At 42.0% G+C, this 23,391-nt stretch overlaps 1 protein-coding gene across 2 annotated transcripts in view; it reads left to right on the forward strand.

Annotated features, from left to right (window-relative positions):
- The first annotated feature begins 431 nt into the window (after positions 1-431).
- The window catches only part of lsm14ab (LSM14A mRNA processing body assembly factor b), a 107,190-nt gene continuing 84,230 nt past the window's right edge, over positions 432-23,391 (forward strand). The window contains exon 1 of one of the 2 annotated variants that reach the window (XM_072595797.1): positions 432-717. In XM_072595797.1, the coding sequence (XP_072451898.1) occupies positions 597-717 (121 nt within the window). In that variant the 5' untranslated portion in view covers positions 432-596. The remainder of the gene's footprint in view (positions 718-23,391) is intronic. The other variant, XM_072595796.1, reaches the window with a different exon arrangement.

Here is a 23,391-nt window from a genome sequence, read left to right on the forward strand (position 1 = left end):
AAGCCCTTAAATAAATTCAGAAGTTGTTATTTGGCTATTATTTCAATAGAAATGCAAATATTATGGTTCATAATGACAACTTTCAGTTTTATTAAACGTTTGGGCATCAAAGTTTCTTTTGGTAAAATGCCAACTAGAAATAAAACTAAATCGTTGATTTCAAAGGGCAATTCATCAGGTAAATTGTAAAAGCATCGCACCTAACTTTTTATTCAGTCTTCCCTCACATCTTTTATTCCAGATTTCTTCAACGATTTGGAAAAGTTAACTTGTCGAGCAGTGTTTTTGAGTTAATGTTGCAGAGTTATGAAGTTACAGGTTTCCCAGAGAGATGCTTGTTTTATATCTTTTAAGATTTCATTCTGCAAAGAGCGCTGCTGGTGTTGTGCAGGGAGAGAAGGGAAAGGCTGGCGGAGTGGGGGAAGGGTCTGGTCACTGGAATATGAAGGCAGCCATGTTGGCTGCTGCCTGAGCGAACGTCACGGAACAGGGGGGAGAGAGAAAGGGAAAGGCCGGAGCGGGACGGCAGAGGCAATCCACGTTCATCCGCTGCTCCAACTCGCTCGGAGAGTGGTGGGCACTGTACAACTACCATCATGAGTGGGGGTACTCCTTACATCGGTAGTAAAATCAGCCTGATCTCCAAGGCGGAGATCCGATATGAGGGGATTTTGTACACCATCGACACCGAGAACTCGACCGTCGCTTTAGCCAAAGGTAAATGGCGTAGAGCGGGAGGCCCCGGGCCTAGGAACACGGCCCCATCTCATCTGAATAACTCTGGTTTATAATAATCCCTCACATTTCGACATCTTATCGCGAATTTTTAAAAAAAATTTAAACCTCGAGCAGTTTATCCCTTGTAAAAAAAACTAAAATGGCGGGATTTGTCAACAAGAGCTTCAGTTCCCTCAAGTGTATTTAATTATATTTCAACCTGAGCTTTAATTTGACTGTTTTCTTACTGCCTTGGGGAGGGAGGTGGGGAATGTGAATTTTATCAATATATTCTAATTGGATGTGGTAAAGAAAGTGGGGAGTGGTCGTTGGTTTTAAAAACAACCTGCTACCCATATCACCATAAACAAAAATAACTAACATTTCGTTTTAATATTTATTTATATAACTCATCAATTTTAAAATTAATGGCTTCTAAATCAATCCGATGTATTCGTCAAATCAGATGCGCTCTTGTTCTCTGCAGTTCATTGTCCCAAGGAGCCTCGGTTGTTGTGGCTCTCATCCCCAGTTTAGTGTTTTAATGTTTATGTTGCAGTCTTCTCAAACCAAAGTGTAATACGGACGATTCAATGCGCAAACTTTTAAAATGTTGGTTTCAGTAACTTACATTTATCTAGTTATAATGAAACAATATCCTCATTGCCACTTTGAAGTTGTAAATCTTCACCATTCAGAATTTCATGTTTTGAGTTTATTTTTGTCTAGTTATCAGAAGGTAACGTGTTATCAATTCCCCCGCCCACCTCCCCTTTCTTGAAATAAATACCAAAAGGAATTAGATTTTAATTAATCTGTGAAGAGGTTGGATTGATTTGAGATGGTAATTTTCTGAGGAAGTGTCCTAGAAGTAAAAAAATGCACTTCCAAATGGCATTGATCTGTCTGATTACTTGAATTAAATATGCATCTGTCTTTCTATTGAGAGGGGTTAGTTCAATAGTGACAGGCTTCCAACAGACTAGAAAATCTAAAACACTTTTCATTCTGGAACATCTAATAAGGTTTGACTTTTGTTTGTTTTGCCTACAATGATTTTGACAAAACGTGTGCTCTTTAATAAGACTTTGACTATCTAACGTTGCGTTTTTAAGAATTGGAATTTATCTATAATTGGAGACGGCACCACAACACAATTAATCTAGAACAATTTCATAAATTTGTGAAATATAAAAGTAAAGTGATTCTGTCTGTGGCAGCCCTTTGTTCAAACAGTTTAATAGGTTTCACTTTTCTGTTTGTTCACTGTAGTCCTGCAGACTTTGTCCATCTAGTTTTCTTTTTAAAGCCATGATGGAATCTGCTTTCTCCATCTCTTCTGGTATTGCATTCCAGATTACACCCTGAATACAACAAAAATAATTCACAGCACTGTTGGTCTTTTGCTAATCTCCTTAAATTTGTCCCCTCCAGTTTTCAACCCTTCTGCTCATGGGAACAATTCCTTTGTACATTGAGTGGATGCATTTTGACTTGGAGTAATTCAATCAAATCTCTTCTTGATCATCACTTCACAAAAAGGGAGAACTGCCCCAGTTTCACCAATTTAAACTTGTAACTGGTCCCTGGAATGAGAAGCTTTGTAGATCTATCTGCACTGATTTCAAAATCTTCCTAAAGTCTGTACTCAGAAAGAAAACATTAATCTCGTTCAACTGGTGTATTGTGAACTATCAGTTGAATTAAACAACCTTGCTTCTTTACGTTGTATGCTTCTATTTACTGATGTCTGTAAGTGAGACCTGAAGTTGTCCAGGATTTGAATTGATAACATGACAACCCTCAAAGATTGTGAGAAGATTTGTAGCTCAGGTGCTCGTTGTTGTGGTTCTGTTGGCCGAGCTGGGAATTTGTGTTGCAGACGTTTCATCCCCTGTCGAGGTGACATCCTCAGTGCTTGGGAGCCTCCTGTGAAGTGCTTCTGTGATGTTTCCTCCGGCATTTATAGTGGCTTGAATCTGCTGCTTCCGGGTGTCAGTTCCAGCTGTCCGCTGCAGTGGCCGGTATATTGGGTCCAGGTCGATGTGCTTATTGATTAAATCTGTGGATGAATGCCATGCCTCTAGGAATTCCCTGGCTGGCTTGTCCTAATAGTCGTGTTGTCCCAGTCAAATTCACGTTGCTTGTCATCTGCGTGTGTGGCTACGAAGGATAGCTGGTCGTGTCGTTTCGTGGCTAGTTGGTGTTCATGGATGCGGATCGTTAGCTGTCTTCCTGTTTGTCCTATGTAGTGTTTTGTGCAGTCCTTGCATGGGATTTTGTACACAACACACACAAAAGAAGTTGCATCAAGACACTTCAAAAGGGCCACAACACACTGCAGTACACCAGAACTGCAAAAAGAGGAAGAAAAACACCTCTACAATGTATTTACCAAAAACGGATACCCGCGCAATTTCATCAACAGATACCTAAGAGAAAGACAACGGAACGAGGACATGCCGCAACCCAAAGGACTAGCCACATTACCATACATCAAGAGCATTTCCGAACTGACAGCCAGACGATTGCGACCACCAGGACTCATAACAGCACACAAACCAACAGCCACTCTCAGACAACAACTCACCAGGACAAAGGACCCGATACCCAGCATGCGCAAAACCAACGTAGTGTACAAAATCCCATGCAAGTTCTGCACAAAACACTACATAGGACAAACAGGAAGACAGCTAACGATCCGCATCCATGAACACCAACTAGCCACGAAACGACACGACCAGCTGTCCTTAGTAGCCACACACTCGGATGACAATCAACATGAGTTCGACTGGGACAACACTACTATTATAGGACAAGCCAAACAGAGAACAGCCAGGGAATTCCTGGAGGCATGGCATTCATCCACAGATTCAATCAATAAGCACATCGACCTGGATCCAATATACTGGCCACTGCAGCGGACAGCTGGAACTAACAACCGGAAGCGGCAGATACAAATCACAATAAATGCCAGAGGAAAGATCACAGAAGCGCTTCACAGGAGGCTCCCAAGCACTGAGGATGACACCTGGACAGGGGACAAAACATCTGCAACACAAATTCCCAGCTCGGCGAACAGAACCACAACAATGAGAATCCTTGCTGTTGACTGAAATGTCTGGAGACCAGAAGTCCACAAGGATATGGAAAAGGCAGAAGACAAAAGAAATGACAATATGGCAGAAAAGAGAGCCTGTCCAAAAGAGGGAAATAAAAGTCATCCATGAACCCTAGGCTGACAATACTCTTCCATACTGGCTGCAGAAGGTACTGCGACTTGGAAATTGACCTCTTCAACCATGACAGAATAGTGACATATGTCCTGAGCATGCAGGTCATTTTGCTATAATGCAATAGTTGTTCCTCTTCAACCTTGCACGATGGAAAACTTAGCGAAGACTTTTGAGAAGATTTAGAAACATGCTAGAAACAATCGTGCTGTACAAGATCAGTAGAAAGTTTGTGTTGACCAAACAACATCCACAATTCGTCAATCATGTTATAGCTAATTTGCACTGTGATGAAATGACGTTATAGCAGAACGTCCACTGTGTCTCAAAATGCACATGTGCCATCATTGCTGATGCCTGTCATGCCTTGAATCCTACATCTTTTTAAAAACTCTTTTTCAGTGACAATACGTGGATTTATCGTGTAGAAATGGTCTATGCTGGCTAATATTCAAATGCTATGCAGGTTTAGAAAGAGGATAGAAAGATTGAGGATAGTACTGTAAAAGAGTACAGAATCATACAGTGAAAGCAAGCCATTTGCACCATTAAGTCCACCCAACTTTCTGAAGACCATTCCACCCGACCCACCCCCTTACCATATCCCTGTAACCCAGCATTTCCTATGGCTAATCCACCCAGCCTACACATCCCTGGACACTATGGACAGTTTAGCATGGTCAGTCCACTTAACTTGCATGTCTTTTAGACTGTGGGAGGACACTGGTGTATTTAGAGGAAACACACAAGGACACAGGGAAAACGTGAAAACTCTACACAGTCACCCGAGGATGAAACTAAACCCAGATCCCTGGCGCTGTGAGGCAGCAGTGCTAATGACTGAGCCAACGTGCCACCCATTTTCTTCCGTTTTATCGTCTTGTCCCAACATCATGTATTAACAGTCTTTTCTCCCTTGTACTTGCCCAATTAAATGTGTATTAAGGAAATGTGTGCCTGCCTCGGAATTGAAGGGCAGAGATTCACAAATTTGATTTGTGACATCCGGTATTTGTCCAATGATTAGAAGCTGAGCAAATGAAGCACATTTTCTGGTGATATTAGGTGTTCTGATTTAAACATATATAAGATTAACAAGCAGTTTAATGGGCGAGCAGTTGAGGCTTTCTCCCCTGCCTGAGTAATCTGGAATGCTGGCATGGACTGAGGAATACAAAGACAATCATTGAAAACTAAAATGAGAAACGATCAGTCTAAGATTGAGAGTCTTTGGATTCTGTGTCTGAGAGTCACATAAGTTCCATGATTAAAAATCTCTCCATAATAAATGCATTCATTTGTGTCAGGAAATTTAGATGTAGAATTTCTACAGTGTGGAAACAGGCCCTTTGGCCCAACAAATCCACACCAACTCTCCAATGAGTAACACATCCAGATCCATTCCCCTACATTTATCCCAGACTAATACACCTAACTTAGATATTCCTGAACACTGGCCAATTCACCTAACCTGCACATCTTTGGACTGTGGGAGGAAACCGGAGCATCTGGAGGAAAGCCACACAGACACAGGGAGAATGTCCATACCGACAGTTGCCCGAGGTTGGAATCGAACCTCGGTCCCTGGTGCTGTGAGGCTGCAGTGCTAACAACTGAGCCACCATGCCGCGACAGTGATTGAGAGACGTGGAAATGAACTGGAAAGTGGAGTTGTGGCTGATCTTCTGCTTCAATCATGTTAAATATTGTATTAGATTTGCAGAACTGTATAGGGTGAATAAGAGCACAACAAACTAGTTTCATGTCTCCACCCTATTCCACATGTTCACTACAGTGTGGGTGAAGAAGTTTCTCCTGAATCCTCAAGTGGATTTATTACTGTCTTAGATTTATAACACCTAAATGGTGAGAACATCTTGTCTCTAACCGATCGAATCCAATCACTGTGTTAAATTAAGGTTGCCTGTCGTCTCCTGGGTTTTTTAACCAAACTTGCCAATATTGTGACACCTTTGGGGAGCACCTTGTCCCAAAGCCTGAAAGACAATGTCAGCTTCCCCAGCAGCAAATAGTATTGTTGCCACTGAGCAATATTTTTGTATGAATCACTGGAAGGAAAGGATGCATTCTTAAGTGATCAGACGAGTCTGACCTTGTGCTGGCAATGTGAGCACATGTAAACAAGGTCTGAACTTTCATTGATATTAGAAAGGTAACTTGTCCACAATCATTGGATTAAAAACACTTCTGTTATTTCACTTTTTACTTAAAGAATTGTCAGACAAGCTATTTTGTTTATTCACTTAGTTAACACTATTGTAAAATTCATTCCGTCTTTGGCCTTTGAGCATTAGTTTGAGAGAATCATTTCTTATCAGTTGTTTTTGAGATTAGGAAGGCAAAAGGAGAAATCTGAACTGATGACTGCCCTGAGTTTTTTGATTGAAGTGAAGATAATCTATGTCTGTTCTGGCTGCCTTTGAGAATTCGGTGGTCAGCAACATTTACTTGGTGATAATGGGATGGATTGGGATAAGATCTACTTTTTTTCTGATGTATCATGTATTAAAGATGATTCCTAACATTCACTTCAACACATTGGGCTTTGACACAGCATCTGGAGTTCTATGTAGCATTTTAGGCTCCTTACCTTAGATGTGGAGGCAGTGAGTAAGGTCACGATTGGACCATAGGAGCTTAGGACAGCTAGATGGGAGGGTGAACTGAGAAAAATGCAGAGGTGCTTCAGTGTGATTTGGACAACTTGAGAGGGCAGATACACAACAGATCAAGTATAATGCGGATAAATATGAGCTGACCTACTTTGGTACCAAAAAGTAGGAATGCAGATGAATATCTGAATGGCAATTAAATTGGAAAAGGGGGAGGTGCAACAAGACCAAGGTGGTCCTGTACACCAGTCAGAGTGTAAGCATGCAGGTGCATCAGGTGGTGAAGAAGGCAAATGATAAAGTGAGATGATTTGAGTACAGGAGCAGAGATATTGTGCTGCAGTTGTGCAAGGCCTTGGTAAGACCATACTTGGAGTATTGTGTGCAAGTTTGGTCTCCTGATCTAAGGAAGGATGTTCTGGCTGTGGAGGGGGTGTAACAGATGTTAATAAACTGATTCCTGGGATTGCAGGACTGACACATGATGAGAGAATGAATTTGTTAGGACTAATTCCTTAGAGTTTAGAAAATGTGGTGGAATAATTTAATAGGTTTCTTTGAGATTCCATCAGAACTACATGGTAAATGCAGGAAGGATGTTCCACATGACTGAGCCCAGAACCTGGGTCAAAGTCTAAAGATACAGGATAGGCCATTTAAGACCGAAGTGAGAAATGTCTTCACCCAGAAAGTGGTGACCTTGTGGAATTTTCTACCGCAGAATACTGTTGAGGCTAAAACGTGATATTGCTCTTGGGGCTGAAGGGACCAAATGAATGGGGAGAAAGTAGGAACAGGGTACTGAGTTAGATTATCAGCCATAATCATATTGAGTGGCAGAGCAGTTTTAAATAGCCTACTCCTGATCGTGTATTATATTCTGATAGAAACGTAGAAAACAAGAAATAGAAGTAGGCCACTTGGCCCTTTGAACCTGCTTCATATTCAACAAAATCATGGCTGATCTGATTGGGTATAATTTCATCTTTGTGCCTACCCTCTAATCCGCCCTCCACTCCTGTCAATGGTGGTGAATTCCGAAGATGCGTAACCCTTAGAAATTCCTCTTTATCTCTCTTTACTCTTCCATTTGAAACTGTCATCCTAGCTTCAGGTTTTCCCATGAAGCGGAGCATCCTTTCGGCATCTGCCCTGTAATACCCCAGCCTCTCTCAGGATAGAGTCATAAGACAATACAAAGTGGAAACAGGCCCTTCAGCCAAACTGGTCCATGCTAACCATGATGCTTCTTCAGCTAGTTCCAATTGCCCTCATTTGGTCCCTCTAAACCCTTCCCATCCATGTTCCTATCCATGTACCTATCCGAATGGCTTTTAAAAGTTGTTACTGTATCTGCCTTAATCACTTTCTTGTGCAGTCCATTCCATATATGCACACTCTCTGTGTGAAGAAGTTGGTCCTTCTTAAATCTTTACCCTCTCACCTTAAAACTATGCCCTCTAGTTTTCAATTCCCCGTCCTTGGGGGAAAAAATACTATGTGCATTCATCCTATCTATACCCCTGACGATTTTATACGTCTCAATAAGGTCACCTTTCATATTCTTTGTTCCAAGGAGCAGAGTCCAATCCTGGCCAACGTTTCCCTATAATTCAGGCCTTCTAGTCCTGGCAACCTCCTCGTAAATTTTCTTTGCACTCTTTCCTGTTTAACTATGTCTTTCCTAACAGGGTGACCTAAACTGTACACAACACTCCAAGTGCAGCATCACCAACAACTTGGACACCTGCAACATAACACCCCAACTGCTATATTCACTGCCTTGACTGATGAAGGCCAGCATGTTAAATGCCTTATTCACCACCCTGTTAACCTGTCACACTGCTTTCAAAAAATTATATACTTGTTCTCCTAGATCCCTCTGTTCCACAACACTCCTCCGGACCTTACCATTTACCATGTAAGTCCTACTTTGATTTGACTTTCCGAAGTGCAACACCTGACACTTAGCTGCTTTGCATTACAATTGCCAATCCTCAGCCCATTTTCCCCATCTGATTAAGATCCCTCTGTAAATTTTGTTAACCTTCCTCGCTATCAATGACACCTCTTCATTTTGTATTGTCCACAAACTTCGTAATCATGCCATGAACATTCACATCCAGATCATTTATGTAAATAGCAAATACCAAAGATACCAGCACCAACCCTTTGGCACACCAGTAGTCACAAACCTCTCGTCTGAGAAGCAACCATAAACCATCACTGTCTGCTTCCTACAATTGAACCAATTTTCAATCCAGTTAGCTAGCTCTCCCTAGATCCCATGTGAACTAACCTTCATGGCTAGCCTGCTGTGCAGGACCTTGTCAAATGCCTTATTAAAGTCCATACAGACAGCATCCACTACACTACCCTTATCTATCCTCTTGATTACCTCTTTGAAAGATTCGAAAAGGTTTGTCAGACATGACTTCCCGTGCACAAATCCATGCTGACTATCCCTAATCAGACCTTGACTATCCAAATGTTGGTTGATCCTGTCCCTCAGTATCCTCTCCAACAACTTGACTACCACTGATTTAAGGCTCTTTGCTACCTTTCTTAAACAAAGGGGCATCATTAGCCAACCCCCAGTCTTCCGAAACTTCACCAGTGGCTAGAAATGAAGCAGAAATCTCTGCAACTTCTTCCCTAAATTCCAACAATGTCCAAAGATGAACTTGATCAGGCTTAGGGGATTTATCCACATTAATGTGCTTTAAGGTTACAGATGCCTCTTCTTTGGTAATAGGTACGTGGTCCAAAACGTGCCCACTTGATTCCCTTAGTTCCTTAGCATCTATGATTCTCTGCTCAGTAAACACTAAACACTAAGGAGAAATATTCATGTAAAAATTCCCCCATCTCCTGTGGCTCCACACAGATTGCCACACTTATTTTTAAGGGACCTATTCTGTCCCTAGTGTGTTTGAATAAGATCATCTCGTACTCGTCGAAACTCCAAATGAGTATAGGCCCAACCTGCTCAGCCTTTCTTCATAAGACAGCCCTTTTATCCCAGGAATCAATCAAGTGAGCCTTCACAGATGTGACCCCAATGCACTTTAAAGGTGATGGAAACCGTTCAGTGTTCCAGCTATACTCTCGCCATTGCTTATTATAGTTATAAGAAGAAATCCCCGCTTTTATACTCCCCTCGTCTTTGCAATAAAGGCCAACATTCCATTTACTTCACTAGTTTTACTTGCTGTACTTGCCTATTCATTATTTGTGTATGAGGATCCCGATAGCAGTACCACAGTGTTATGAAATCTCTCTCCATTTAAATAATCTATTTTTCTTCCCTCCAACCTCACTTTCCCGCATTATACTCCACTTGCCAAAGTGATTGGATTCCAGCATCTGTAGATTTTTTGTCTCTGGACAAAGTACACAGGCAGGAGACTAGAAGAACACAGCAAGCCAGGCAGCATCAGGAGGTTGGGAAGTCAATGTTTAGGGTGCAACCCTTCAGGTCTGGGGCTGGGTGCAGGGGGAGCTGCAGATAAAGCAGGTGGTGGGGGCAGGGTGGTTAAGTGGGGAAAGTTGATGACGACAATGAGGTGTTGTTCCTCCAACTTGCATTTGGGTTCATTGCGGCAACGGAGGAGGCCAACGATGGTCACGTCGGAAAGAGAGTGGGAAGGGGAATTCAAATGGGTGGTGACTGGAGGGTCTGGTCAGCCCCTGTCGTACTGCATCAGGTGCTCCCAGTGTGGTCTTCTCTACATTGGGGAGACTAAACATAAATTTAGGGGACGGTTCGCCAAGCATCTCAGCTGGGCCCACACGGGCCAATTGGACCGTTTTAATCCCCCTTCTCACTCCCTTTCTGACATGACCATCCTTCAGTAGTATTATGAGTCTTTGAGTTAGCCCTTGGTTAGTCCAGTTGCAGTTGGTTAGACACCTGTGAGGACATAACAACCAGAAACAGAAAGGGACTTGACAGTATTAATGCTGAGAGAATGTTTTCCCCTCCATAGGAGAGTCTGGGACCAGAGGACAGTCTCAGAATGAAGAGGTGCCACTTCTAAGACTGTGAGATGAGGAATTTCTTCGGAGAGTTGTGTCTTCAGAACACTTTGATGTAGATCAGCCATGATCATTCTCAATGATTGGGCAGGCTTGAGGGGCCGAATGGCTTATTCTTCTAACCATTTCTCATGAGTAAAAAAAAAACAACTGGAGACTTAAAGAATTCTAATGTTAGAAAAGACTGAGGTCCACATATCACTTATTGAATTGAAGAATGACCAACACTCTGCAGACAGCATCATTTCATCGTTGCTAAAAGGAAAAACTGAACTTCAGCTTGTGGTCTTGGACTTTAGATCCAAAGAACTATTTGCCCTTCTCTATGTCCCCACCCATGATATTTGTGCTGAACCATTTATCTTTTGTCTTAGTTGAGAATTATTGTACAAGTAATGGGGTTTGAGCGAGGTATAGTTCAAGCTACATAGTAAATTAGTAACTCCATTTTGGTTTGGATAGTTGTTGAAGTTTGTTTGCAATAAACATTTGTTTTTACAGTTAATGACAAAGCCTAATATGAATGTGTTTAGCCCCCAACAGCAGTCAGTCAGGCAAATTGGTCATTGTTGAGTTTAGTGACACCTTGTGGAATAGTCGGGCTTGATTATCAGCACTCTTTTCCAAATTGTTGTAAAATATTGTCATACAGAACAGAAACAGCTCCTTTGGTCCAACTCATCCATGCCATTTAGACATCCCAATCCAACCTATTTCCGTTTGCCAGCATTTGGCTCTAAAAACCTTTTTATTCATATATCCATCCAGTTGCCTTTTAAATGTTGAAATTGTACTAGCCTCCACCACTTCCTCTGGCACCACCCTCAGATCCGTCCTAAATCTTTCCACCCTCACTTTAAATCTATGCTCTCTAGCTTTGAACCCCTCCCTGCAGAAAAAGAACTTGGCTATTAACCCTATCCGTGCCCCTCATGATTTTATGAACCTCTGTAAGGTCACCCCTCAGGCTCTGACGCTCCAGGGAAAATAAACCCAGCCGATTCAGCCTGGCCCTGTAGCTCAAATCCTCCAACCGTGGCAACATTCTTGTAAATCTTTTCTTCACCCTTTTAAGTTTCACAACGGCCTTCCTGTAGAACGGTGACCAAAATTGAACGCATCCACTAGTTTTCATTCTGCATCTGAATTGTTCCATCCTCACTGTAATAAACTTTTCAAACTAAGTCCAGAAATTGTGCTACAATGTCACTATCTTCTCCCAAGCCTCTGGCCTACTCCTAAAGTTTGCAACGTTGTATGTTTCTCAATTTGGCAATTGTATTAACTTTGTTAGTTAGACACGCAATGCATCTTTCTCGTGCAAATATTAGAATTATTTGAGAGTTTTGAAATCTCCTTAAGTGTCTTTGAATCATCATCTTCTGTTTTATATTTTCCCATGTTTTTGTAGTCCACTGTCAACTCTCTGTCACCATCATTTTGGAATTTTGCCTTTAAATTTAAAGCATTTAAATTTCTCAACCAAGTTTCTACTTAAATTGAATGTGAAATTATTCGTAGACTTCTGGGCTCCGGTGAGAAGGCCATTCCATCAGATGAGAATGAGGAAATGGGGCCTACATTTTTCGAAACCACAGGGATCCACAATGTTCATCACAATCCCACATAGAGGTGGGCATTTTTCAGACAGGAGAAGAGTTGAAAGTGATGGTCCCGTGGTCTGTGTAGGGACCCATGCTTTTTGTGAGGTAACGATTTGGCGATGAGTATTGAGGGCAACATTTCTAAATGTACCAATAGACTAAGCCAGGAAGAATAGTGAATTGTGAGGATGATACTGAGTGAATTCAGAGAAACGTTGATATGTTGGCCAAATGGGCAGACACACCAGAGATGAATTTCAGTGCAGAAAAATGTGAGGTAATGCATTTTAGTAGAAAAAAATAGAGTTGTAACAGTAAAAGTTTGAAAGGAGTACAGGAGCAGGAGTTCTTGGTTCAAGTACAGGTGGCCAGGCAAGTTGTACCAGTTGTTGAGAAGGTTTATACGATTAAAAGAAAGCAAAGTGATGCTACATCTCTACAAATCATTGGTCCAATCACATTGGAGTAGTGTGTTTAGTTCTGGGTACCTTATTTAAGGAAGGATGTTTAAGCCCTGGAGAGAATGCCAATGAGATTTACGTAGCTAGTACAAGGAATGAGGGATTTTAGATATGAGGAAAAATTTGAGAAGTTGGGCTTATTCCCCTTGGAGCAGAGAAGAATTTTGACAGCGTAAAGAAGGATATTCAGTTTCTACTAGTTGGTATGTCAACGTCTGGCCGTCACAATTTCAGAATTGATGAATAGTCACTGGAACTGAAATCTTAACTCTGCTTTGTGTCCAAAGCTGCTGCCAGACTTGTTGAGTTTCTCCAGTATTTTGTTTTTGTAACATCTGGACAATATCCAGACTGAAAGTAACAAGGAATATTTGCACTACACAAATGCCAGACAATCTAGTCACTGTTGTTCACTGGTGTCACTAACGCTGAATCCCTCATGATCAAAATCCTGGGATTACCATTAACCAGAAACTCAACTGGACTCGGCATGGATAAAGGACAAGACTGGTAGCTCAACATGCCAGGATTTATAAGTTTCATTGGGGGCAGGGAAGAGTGGAGTGGGCATTGTATAATTGATAAAGGAAACCATCACTGCAGTAATGAGGTTGGATATCTGAGAAAGGTCTTCAAAATGAGGTCTTTTGGGTAGACCTTAGAAATAAAAAAGGGGCAGTTACCCTTCTGGTATTATTTGACAGGCCTCCCAACTGTCGTGCGAAATAGACAGATATACGCAAATCACAGTACAAGTAAGAGGAACGAGGTTATAATTGAACATTACAACGCAGTTCAGGACTTTCGGCCCTCAATGTTGTGGAACCAATCTGAAGCCCAAATTACCAACACTATTCCATTCTCGTCCATATGCCTATCCAGTGACCACTTAAATGCCCTTAAAGCCAGCGAGTCTACTACTGTTGCAGGAAGTGCGTTCCACGCACCTACGACTCTCTGAGTAAAGAAACTACCTCCCTGACGTCCTATATCTATCACTCCTCAATTTAAAGCTGTGTTCCCTTGTATTAGCTTTGACCCTCCGAGGAAAAAGGCTCTCACTATCTACCCTGTTTAACACTGATTATCTGATATGTCTCGATTAAATCACCCCTCAGCTTTTCCTCATAAGATCTTCCTTCCATACCAGGCAACATCCTAGTAAATCTCCTCTGAACCCTTTCCAAAGTTTCCACATCCTTTCGATAATGCAGTGACCAGAACAGTACGCGATACTCCAAATGTTGTAGGAGACTGAAGTTTGCTGATATTAACTGAGGCTGCCTCAGTCTCAAAAGATGAGATGGGGTGAGATTTTTCAAGTGTGTCCAAAAGAGCTTTTGCTGCCAGTATTTAGGTAATCTGACTAGAGATGGGCCAGTGCTCTGCCTAATCCTAGAGAATGAAGTCAGTTAAGTAGTTGAAGTTTGCAAGTGAGCTTTTCAGGGATAGTAACCGTAACTTTGTAAGTTTCAAATCATTATGCAAAGGAATAAGGCTAGTGTAGAAGTTAAATGTCTAAATTGTGGGAAGGACAATTTCACTATCATTAGACAGGATCCGGTAAAAATAGACTGGGGGCAGCTACTTGCAGCTGAGCCTACATTACGAAAGTGGGTGTCTGTTAAAATTGAGAATTTATAGCCAGTGTGTTCCTGTGAGCACGAAGGGCAAGGGCAGCAAGTCCAGGCAACCCTTGATGTCAAGGGATATTGAGAGTTTGATAAAGAAGAAGAACTATATGCCACATAGAGCACAGTAATAATAGGAGAGGACTTTCAAAAGTATAGAGAATGTAAGTGGTTATTTTAAAAAGGAAATTTGGACAAGAAGAGGCTACAGTATATCTTTGGCAGTTGGGTCTAAGACAAACCACGAGACGTATTTATTAATATATTGAGAGTAAGAGAGTTAGCAAGGAAAGAGTGAGACCTATTAGAAACCAAAGTTAAAATTCACAGAATACCAGGTTTTGGTCCAACAGGTTTATTTGGAAGCACTAGCTTTTGGAGAGCTGCTCCATCAGGTGGTTCTAGAGTATTAGATCATAAGACACAGAATTTACAGAAAACGTTTAGTGTAATGCAACTGAAATTATATATTGAAAAAAACCTGGATTGTTTGTTAAGTCGCTCATCTTTTAGAATGACCGTGGAACCGCCAACATTCTTAGTACTTCTGAAGGGTCTGTCCTGTTTTTACTGTGCTGTACAAGGAGAACTAGCCATTTGGTTACAGAACTGGCTCAAAGGTAGAAGACAGAGGGTGGTGGTGGAGGGTTGTTTTTTAGACTGGAGGCCTGTGAGCAGTGGAGTGCCACAAGGATTGGTGCTGGGCCCTCTACTTTTTGTCATTTACATAAATGATTTGGATGCGAGCATAAGAGGTACAGCTAGTAAGTTTGCAGATGACACCAAAATTGGAGGTGTAGTGACAGCGAAGAGGGTTACCTCAGATTACAACAGGATCTTGACCAGATGGGCCAATGTGCTGAGAAGTGGCAGATGGAGTTAACTCAGACAAATGCGAGGTGCTGCATTTTGGGAAAGCAAATCTTAGCAGGAATTATACACTTAATGGTAAGGTCTTAGAGAGTGTTGCTGAACAAAGAGACCTTGGAGTGTAGGTTCATAGCTCCTTGAAAGTGGAGTCACAGGTAGATAGGATAGTGAAGAATGCGTTTGGTATGCTTTCCTTTATTGGTCAGAGCATTGAGTATTGGGGTTGGGAGGTTATGTTGCAGCTGTACAGGACATTGGTTCGGCCACTGTTGGAATATTGCGTGCAATTCTGGTCTCTTCCTATTGGAAAGATGTTGTGAAACTTGAAAGGGTTCAGAAAAGATTTGCAAGGATGTTGCCAGGGTTGGAGGATTTGAGCTGTAGGGAGAGGCTGAACAGGCTGGGGCTGTTTTCCCTGGAGCGCTGGAGGCAGAGGGGTGACCTTATAGAAGTTTACAAAATTATGAGGGGCATGGATAGGATAAATAGGCAAAGTCTTTTCCCTGGGGTAGGGGAGTCCAGAACTAGAGGGCATAGGTTTAGGGTGAGAGAGGAAAGATATAAAAGAGACTTAAGGGGCAACTTTTTCACGCAGAGGGTGGTAGGTGTATGGAATGAGCTGCCAGAGGATGTGGTGGAGGCTGGTACAATTGCAACATTTAAGAGGCATTTGGATGGGTATATGAATAGGAAGGGTTTGGAGGGATATAGGCTGGGTGCTGGCAGGTGGAACGAGATTGGGTTGGAATATCTGGTCGGCATGGACAGGTTGGACCGAAGGGTCTGTTTCCATGCTGTACATCTCTCTGACTCTATGACTGGAGGATAGCTAATATGGTTCCTTTGTTCAAGAACAACAGCAGGGATAGACTGGGTAATTACACACCAGTTAGTCTGACATGAGTGGTGGGGAAATTATTGGAAGAAATTCTGAAGGACAGGATTAATCAATACTTGGAAAGACAGGAATTGTTCAGGAATAGTCAGCATGGATTTGTTGGAGGGAGATCCTGTCTGTCTAATTTGAGGTTTTTAAAAAGGTGACTCAAACTTGCTAAGGTGAGTGCAGTTGTTTTGCTTAACATGGACTTCAGGAGGGCTTTTGACAAGGTCTCATCAAGGGAAGCTGGTCCGAACATAAGAGCGAATATGATCCAAGATAAGTTAACAAAGTGGTTCTAAAAGTGATATACAAGTAAGAGGCAAAGAGTGGTGGAGGGTTGTTTTTTGTAATTGGAAGCCTGTGACCAGTGGTATACCACAGGGATCCGTGCTGTTGATACTTTCAGAGCTCCTATGTACTCCTCAGCAACATTGATGAGTACATCTCTCAGGCCTGCGTGAGAGAATGAATGAGGGTGGCTTTGTGGGTGAAGGTGACTGAGGTAGATGTGCATTTACCTCTCCCTGTGCCTCCCTACCTTCCCTCCACTAACAGCTAAATATCAGAACACGTTGGGAGAAGAATACCCAGACACACAGGCTACCTGCTTCCAGCCTGTACTGAGAGGCCTGCTCAGAGAACACAGAGGTGAAACCAAGATTTAAATGCATTTGGCTGAGCCCAGATGCTTAAAATCAATTCCTTCCCCTTCCAGTTTCCGAGTGATCGGAACTTAGTGCTTCATTGTTTTCTCTCTCCTGCTCTGCTTTCTAACTGAAAAGGCAACACAAGGTTTTTAGTTTAATTTGCTGTGTGGCATCTTGTAATGGTCATTTCTATTAATTTGTAATTTAACTATTCAATTTATTGTTTGAATCACTTTTACCTGAAATTTGCATTTACCATGTGGCAATCCTATCGCGCATGATATCAGGATAAGTAAACAGTTATTTTGGACTGAGATATGGAGAAATTTCTTCACTTAAAGATTTGTGGAATTCTCTACCCCAGGGAGCTTTGGTTGTTCCATGTTTGAACATTTTCACAATGAGTTTGCTACATTTTGGACATCAGGGAATTTTATTCGATTCCTTACAGTGTGGAAACAGGCAAACGTGAGTACTGGAGATGTTGGAGATCAGAGTCGAGAGTGTGGTGCTGGAAAAGCACAGCAGGTCAGGCAGCATCCGATAAGCAGGAAAATCAATGTTTCAAGCAAAAGCCCTTCATCAGGAATGGAAACGGTGTGGAAACAGGCCCTTCAGCCCAACAAGTCCACACTGGATTCTGGGTAATCCGAGATGGAGGATGAGAAAAATTTCTGGCTTTTAGGTATTTTAGGTTGTTCCCCAAATTCCAGGAGCAGCAATTACTGTTTTATATGCTATTGCATTGTTTTGGAACTTTGGAGAAAAAAGTCAAAACAACAGCACTTTTAAAAGGGAGAGGAACATACAAAGGAAGCACATGGTGAGATCAATGCAGAAGAGGGAGAAAGAAACTCGCATTGCTAACTGACAGAGCAGTGAACCTGCGCAATTACTGCCTTTGCTGTTTGAATTCATGTATCGCTGGACATTGGAGTGCTTTTGGAAAAATTAACAAACAGTGAAATTCACAACTGATTTTGGAGGAAACCGTTTGGGAGAGATCACAGCACAGAAACAGATAAGTGGATATTTTAAGCGTGGCCTTACAATAAGTCTGCAGTAATGAGTCGAGTGGGTTCTTTCTTAATTACGTTTTATTGAGAAGTGTCTCTTGATTAAACTTAAAATATAAGCCATAAGTATTCATTCAACCTGGAGCACTGTTTTGTGGAGGAATACGACCAAGTTATTTTCTGGGCCTGTAGATTGAAAGAAACAAAAATAGCCTTTATTAGAGGGATACGCTCTTCTTGTTAGATGTGCGAATCCTATCAGATCAAATGAGTTGGTTCAAGAGGCAGTTAGAGGCAATGAGGAATTCACAAGAGCAAGGGGATGTAATGGATAGCAGTTATAGGAAGGAGGAAAAGTCACAGATACAGTCACATACATGGGTAAACTCTAGGAAAGGTAAGAGAGATAGGCAGTTAGTGCAGGAGTCTTCTGTGGCGATCCCCATTTCAAATAAGTATGCTGTTTTGGAAAATGTAGGGGATGATGGATTCTTGGGAACGTAGCATGAACAGCCAAGTTTCTGGTATTGTGACTGGCTCTAATGCAATGAGGAGTACGTCAGGTTCCAGGAGCTCGATTGTGTTAGGGGACTGTCTAGTCCGAGGTACAGACGTTTCTGTGGTCAGCAGCAAAAAATCAGAAGGGCGAGTCATACAGTCAGGGCAGGGAGGGACAAAGCCGAGAACAAGGTAGGAGTGATAAATTAAACTGCATTTAGTTCAATGCAAGAGGCCTAACAGGGAAGGTAGGTGGACTCAGGGCATGATTAAGAACATGGGATTGAGATATCATAGCAATTACAGAAACATGCCTCAAGGATGGACAGGACTGGTATCTTAATGTTCCAGGATACAAATGCTGCAGGAAGGATAGAAAGGGAGGCAAGAGAGGAGGGGGGAGTGGCATTTTTGATAAGGGGTAGCATTACAGCTGTACTGAGGGAGGATATTCCCAGAAATACATCCAGGGAAATTATCTGGGGGGGGGACTGAGAAATAAGAAAGGGATGATAACCTTATTGGGATTGTATTAATGACCCCCCCCCCAATAGCCAGCGGGAAATTGAGAAGCAAATTTGTAAGGAGATCTCAGTTACCTGTAAGAATAATAGGGTGGTTATGGTAGGGGATTTTAACTTTCCAAACATAGACTGGAGCTGCCATAGTGTGAAAGGTTTAGATGGAGAGGAACTTCTTAAGCATGTACAAGACAATTTTCTGATTCAGTATGTGGACGTACCTACTAGAGAAGGTGCAAAACTTGACCTACTCTTGGGAAATAAGGCAGGGCAGGTGACTGAGGTGTCATTGGGGGAGCACTTTGGGGCCAGTGACCATAATTCTATTCGTTTTAAAATAGTGATGGAAAAGGATAGACCAGATCTAAAAGTTGAAGTTCTATATTGGAGAAGGGCCGATTTTGACAATATTAAGCAAGAACATTCGAAAGCTGACTGGGGGTAGATGTTTGCAGGTAAAGGGACGGCTGGAAAATGGGAAGCCCTCTGAAATGAGATAACAAGAATCCAGAGAAAGTTATTCCTGTCAAGGTGAAAGGAAAGGCTGGTAGATGTAGGGAATGCTGGATGACTAAAGAAATTGAGGGTTTGGTTAAGAAAAAGAAGGAAGCATATGTCTGGTATAGACAGGATAGATGGAGGGAATCTTTAGAGTATAAAGGCAGTAGGCGTACACTTAAGAGGGAAATCAGGAGGGCAAAGAGGGGACATGAGACAGCTTTGGCAAATAGAGTTCAGGAGAATCCAAAGGGTTTTTACAAATACATTAAGGTCAAAAGGGTAACTAGGGAGAGAATAGGGCCACTCAAAGATAAGCAAGGTGATCTTTGTGTGAAGCCACAGGAGAAGGGGAGGTACTAAACGAGTATTTTGTATCAGTATTTACTGTGGAGCAGGACATGGAAGATGTAGAATGTGGGGAAATAGATGGTGACATCTTGAAAAATGTCCATATTACAGAGGAGGAAGTGCAGGATATCTTGAAACGCATAAAGGTGGATAATACCCAGGACCTGATCAGGTGCATCCTCGAACTCTGTGGGTAACTAGGGAAGTGATTGCTGGGCCTCTTACTGAGATATTTGTATCATTGATAGTAACAAGTGAGGTGCCGGAAGACCGGAGGTTGGCTAATGTGGTGCCACTGTTGAAGAAAGGTGGTAAGGACGAGCCAGGGAAGTATAGTCCAGTGAGCCTGATGTCAGTGATGGGCAAGATGTTGGAGGAAATTCTGAGGGACAAGATGTACATGTATTTGGAAAGGCATGGACTGATTAGGCATAGTCAACATGACTTTGTGCATGGGAAATCATGTCTCACAAACTTGATTGAGTTTTTTGAAGAAGTAAGAAAGAGGATTGATGAGGGCTTAGCGATAGATGTGATCTTTGTGGACTTTGGTATGGCATTTGACAAGGTTCCCTATGGAAGACTGGTTAGCAAGGTTAGACCTCATGGAATACAGGGCGAGCTAGCTATTTGGATATAGAACTGGCTCAAAGGTAGAAGACAGAGGGTGGTGGCGGAGGGTTGTTTTTCAGACTGGAGGCCTGTGAGCAGTAGAGTGCTGGGTCCCCTACTTTTTGTCATTTATTATATAAATGATTTGAATGTGAGTATAAGAGGTATAGTTCATAAGTTTGCAGGTGATACCAAAATTGGAGGTGTAGTGGACAGCAAAGAAGGTTACCTCAGATTACAACAGGATCTTGATCAGTTGGGCCAATGGGCTGAGGCAGATGGAGTTTAACTCCGATAAATGCGAGGTGCTGCATTTTGGGAAAGCAAATCTTAGCAGGACTTATACACTTATTGGTAAGGTCGTAGGGAGTGTTACTGAATAAGGACACCTTGAAGTGCAGGTTCATAGCTCCTTGAAAGTGAAGTCGTAGATGGATAGGATAGTGAAGAAGACGTTTGGTATGCTTTCCTTTATTGGTCAGAGTATTGAGTACAGGAGTTGGGAGGTCATGTTGTGGCTGTAAGGACATTGGTTAGGCCACTGTTGGAATATTGTGTGCAATTCTGGTCTCCTTCCCATCGGAAAGATGTTGTGAAACTTGAAAGGGTTCAGAAATGATTTGCAAGGATGTTGCCAGGGCTGGAGGATTTGAGCTACAGGGAGAGGCTGAACAGGCTGGGGCGTCGGAGGCTGAGGGGTGACCTTACAGAGGTTTATAAAATCATGAGGGGCATGGATAGGATAAACAGAAGAGTTCTTTTCCCTGGGGTGGGGGAAATCCAGAACTAGAGGGCATAGATTTAGGGTGAGAGAGGAAAGATATAAAAGGGACCGAAGGGGCAACTTTTTCACGCAAATGGAATGGAATGTATGGAATGAGCTGCTAGAGGAAGTGGTGGAGGCTAGTACAATTGCAACATTTAAAAGGCATCTGGATTGGGATATGATTAGGAAGGGTTTGGAGGGGTATGGGCCAGGTCCTGGCAGGTGGGACTAGATGAGGTTGGGATATCTGGTCGGCATGGACAACTTGGACCGAGGGGTATGTTTCTGTGATGTACATCTCCATGACTCTCTGACCAACCCTCCAAAGACTAAGCCACCCAGACTCATTTTCCAACATTCCCCCCTGACTAATGCACATAACACTATGGGCAATTCACCTAACGTGCACATCTTTTGGACTGTAGGAGGAAACCGGAGCACTCAGAGAAAACCCACGCTGACATGTGGAAAATGTGCAAACTCCACCCAGACAGTTGCCCGAAGCAGGAATTGAACTGATGTCCCTGGCACTGTGACATGCTAACCACTGATCCACCATGCTACCCCACTGTGGGATATGAGGATCAGCATGAAAAACCATGATTTGATTGAATGGCAGAGCAGGCTGAAGTGACTATATAGCCATACTACTGTTTCTTAGGTCCTTGCAATTCATTGTATATTTTATATGTCCTTAAGAAACTGGGGAGCTTTTGTGCTGTGTTTGACAACTTGATAAGTTCGTGTCCTTTTTCCCCTCTTGCCCCCCCCCCCCCCCCCCCCACACACACACACACACACACACACACACACACACACACACACACACACACACGAAGTGATTTGTCTGCTGTCTTTCTGCTTCATTGGTGGACCATGATATGTTGTGTGATGGATTTGATTAGTTCATTATTTTGTTTGTTTGTTTTGATTGGAAGGAGAAGACAGAAAATTTTAATATTAAATTCTGGTTAATCAAATTAAAAGTAGTACTTGTTCCCTGAAGAGTTACCAAGTTTTGCAGATGAAAAATCTACTTCTCCATACCTGTTTCTTGAAATTAATAATGTTTCTTTGATATTCAAATCCCTGATTTTTATGCATATTCTGAGGTAACACAGCAAATACTTTTTGCACAGATACTTTAATGAGGAGTTCTTCAGATGTGTTAGTTGAAAAGTAAATCTTATTCTGAAATAGAAGGAGCTGCCTCTTTGAATGTCGTGGAATGTTCAATTTTCTTTAAATCAGACTTAATGTTTCCTCCTGAAAGATAATGCTTGTGAAGTTAATTAGGATTCCAGAATTCCAAAATATGTGTGCTGACTTAGTCAGGGTTGTGTTCCTCAAAAATGCAAAGTGTAATTTCCCTTGGGAATCCATGTTAAAGTTCCTGAGAACAAGTTTTAACTATGCAAGTCCAATGTAAAAGTTGAAATAGTGTGCTGTTATATGTAACACTCTATTCCTCCCTGAAATAACGTGCAAAAGCAAATGAGGAAATCTTCAGCAAAGAAAACAGACTATTGGTTGGACAGAAGCCTTTACAGAAATTTACTATTGTAGTAAAGGTTAAGCCATTTGCTGTGACGTAATGAATGTTCTTAACCTTGTTAACTGACTTCACATACCGAATGCCTCTTCATCTTTTCAAATAGCCCGACATAATGAATGCTTTTCCACCTTGTTAACCCACTACCTTTGCCTCCAGCACCTCATTGTTTACTGCAAGTTTTTATCTGATCCAAGTCATTCTAGCTGAACCTTTTGTTTCACAAAAACTCAAAACTTAACTTTTTCCCTACCTGGTCATACCTTATACACTTTCTCACAGCCAGTCGCAGGACATGGATACTTAAGTTGAATGCCTCAACTCGTCCTTATTGTCATTTATCATTTTAGTGTCATGCACATTTTTCCCAATCATTGAATTGCTTGATAAATAATAGCTTGGTTTCCACCTTTTACTTACCATCTTAGAAATGTTTTTCTCCCATGAACAAATAAAAAAAAGGATGTCAGTTTCACTGGCTAGGCTAGCATTTATTTCCCAATTCTAGTTGCTGTTGAGATAGTATGTGTAAGCTGCCTTCTGGAATTAATGGTGTCCATTTAGTGGAGGTGCTGGCAATGGACTGGGGTGGATGAAGTCAGAAGTCACGTGACATCTGGTTATAATCCAATAGATTGATTTGAAATCACAAGCTTTTGGAGTGTTGTTCTGTCGTCAGGTGAAGTCTTTACCTGATGAAGGAGCAGCACTCTGAAAGCTTGATTAGGTATACCCAGATGCTATTAGAGAGGGAATTTCAGGAGTCATGGAACCAGTGAAGGAACGGTGATGTTTTTCCAAGTTGTACTGGTGCATGGTCTGAAGGGGATCCAGTGAATGGTGGTGTTCTCATGTAACTG

Source organism: Chiloscyllium punctatum, chromosome 26, assembly GCF_047496795.1.
Source record: "Chiloscyllium punctatum isolate Juve2018m chromosome 26, sChiPun1.3, whole genome shotgun sequence".
In the NCBI taxonomy this organism is placed as follows: Eukaryota; Metazoa; Chordata; class Chondrichthyes; order Orectolobiformes; family Hemiscylliidae; genus Chiloscyllium; species Chiloscyllium punctatum.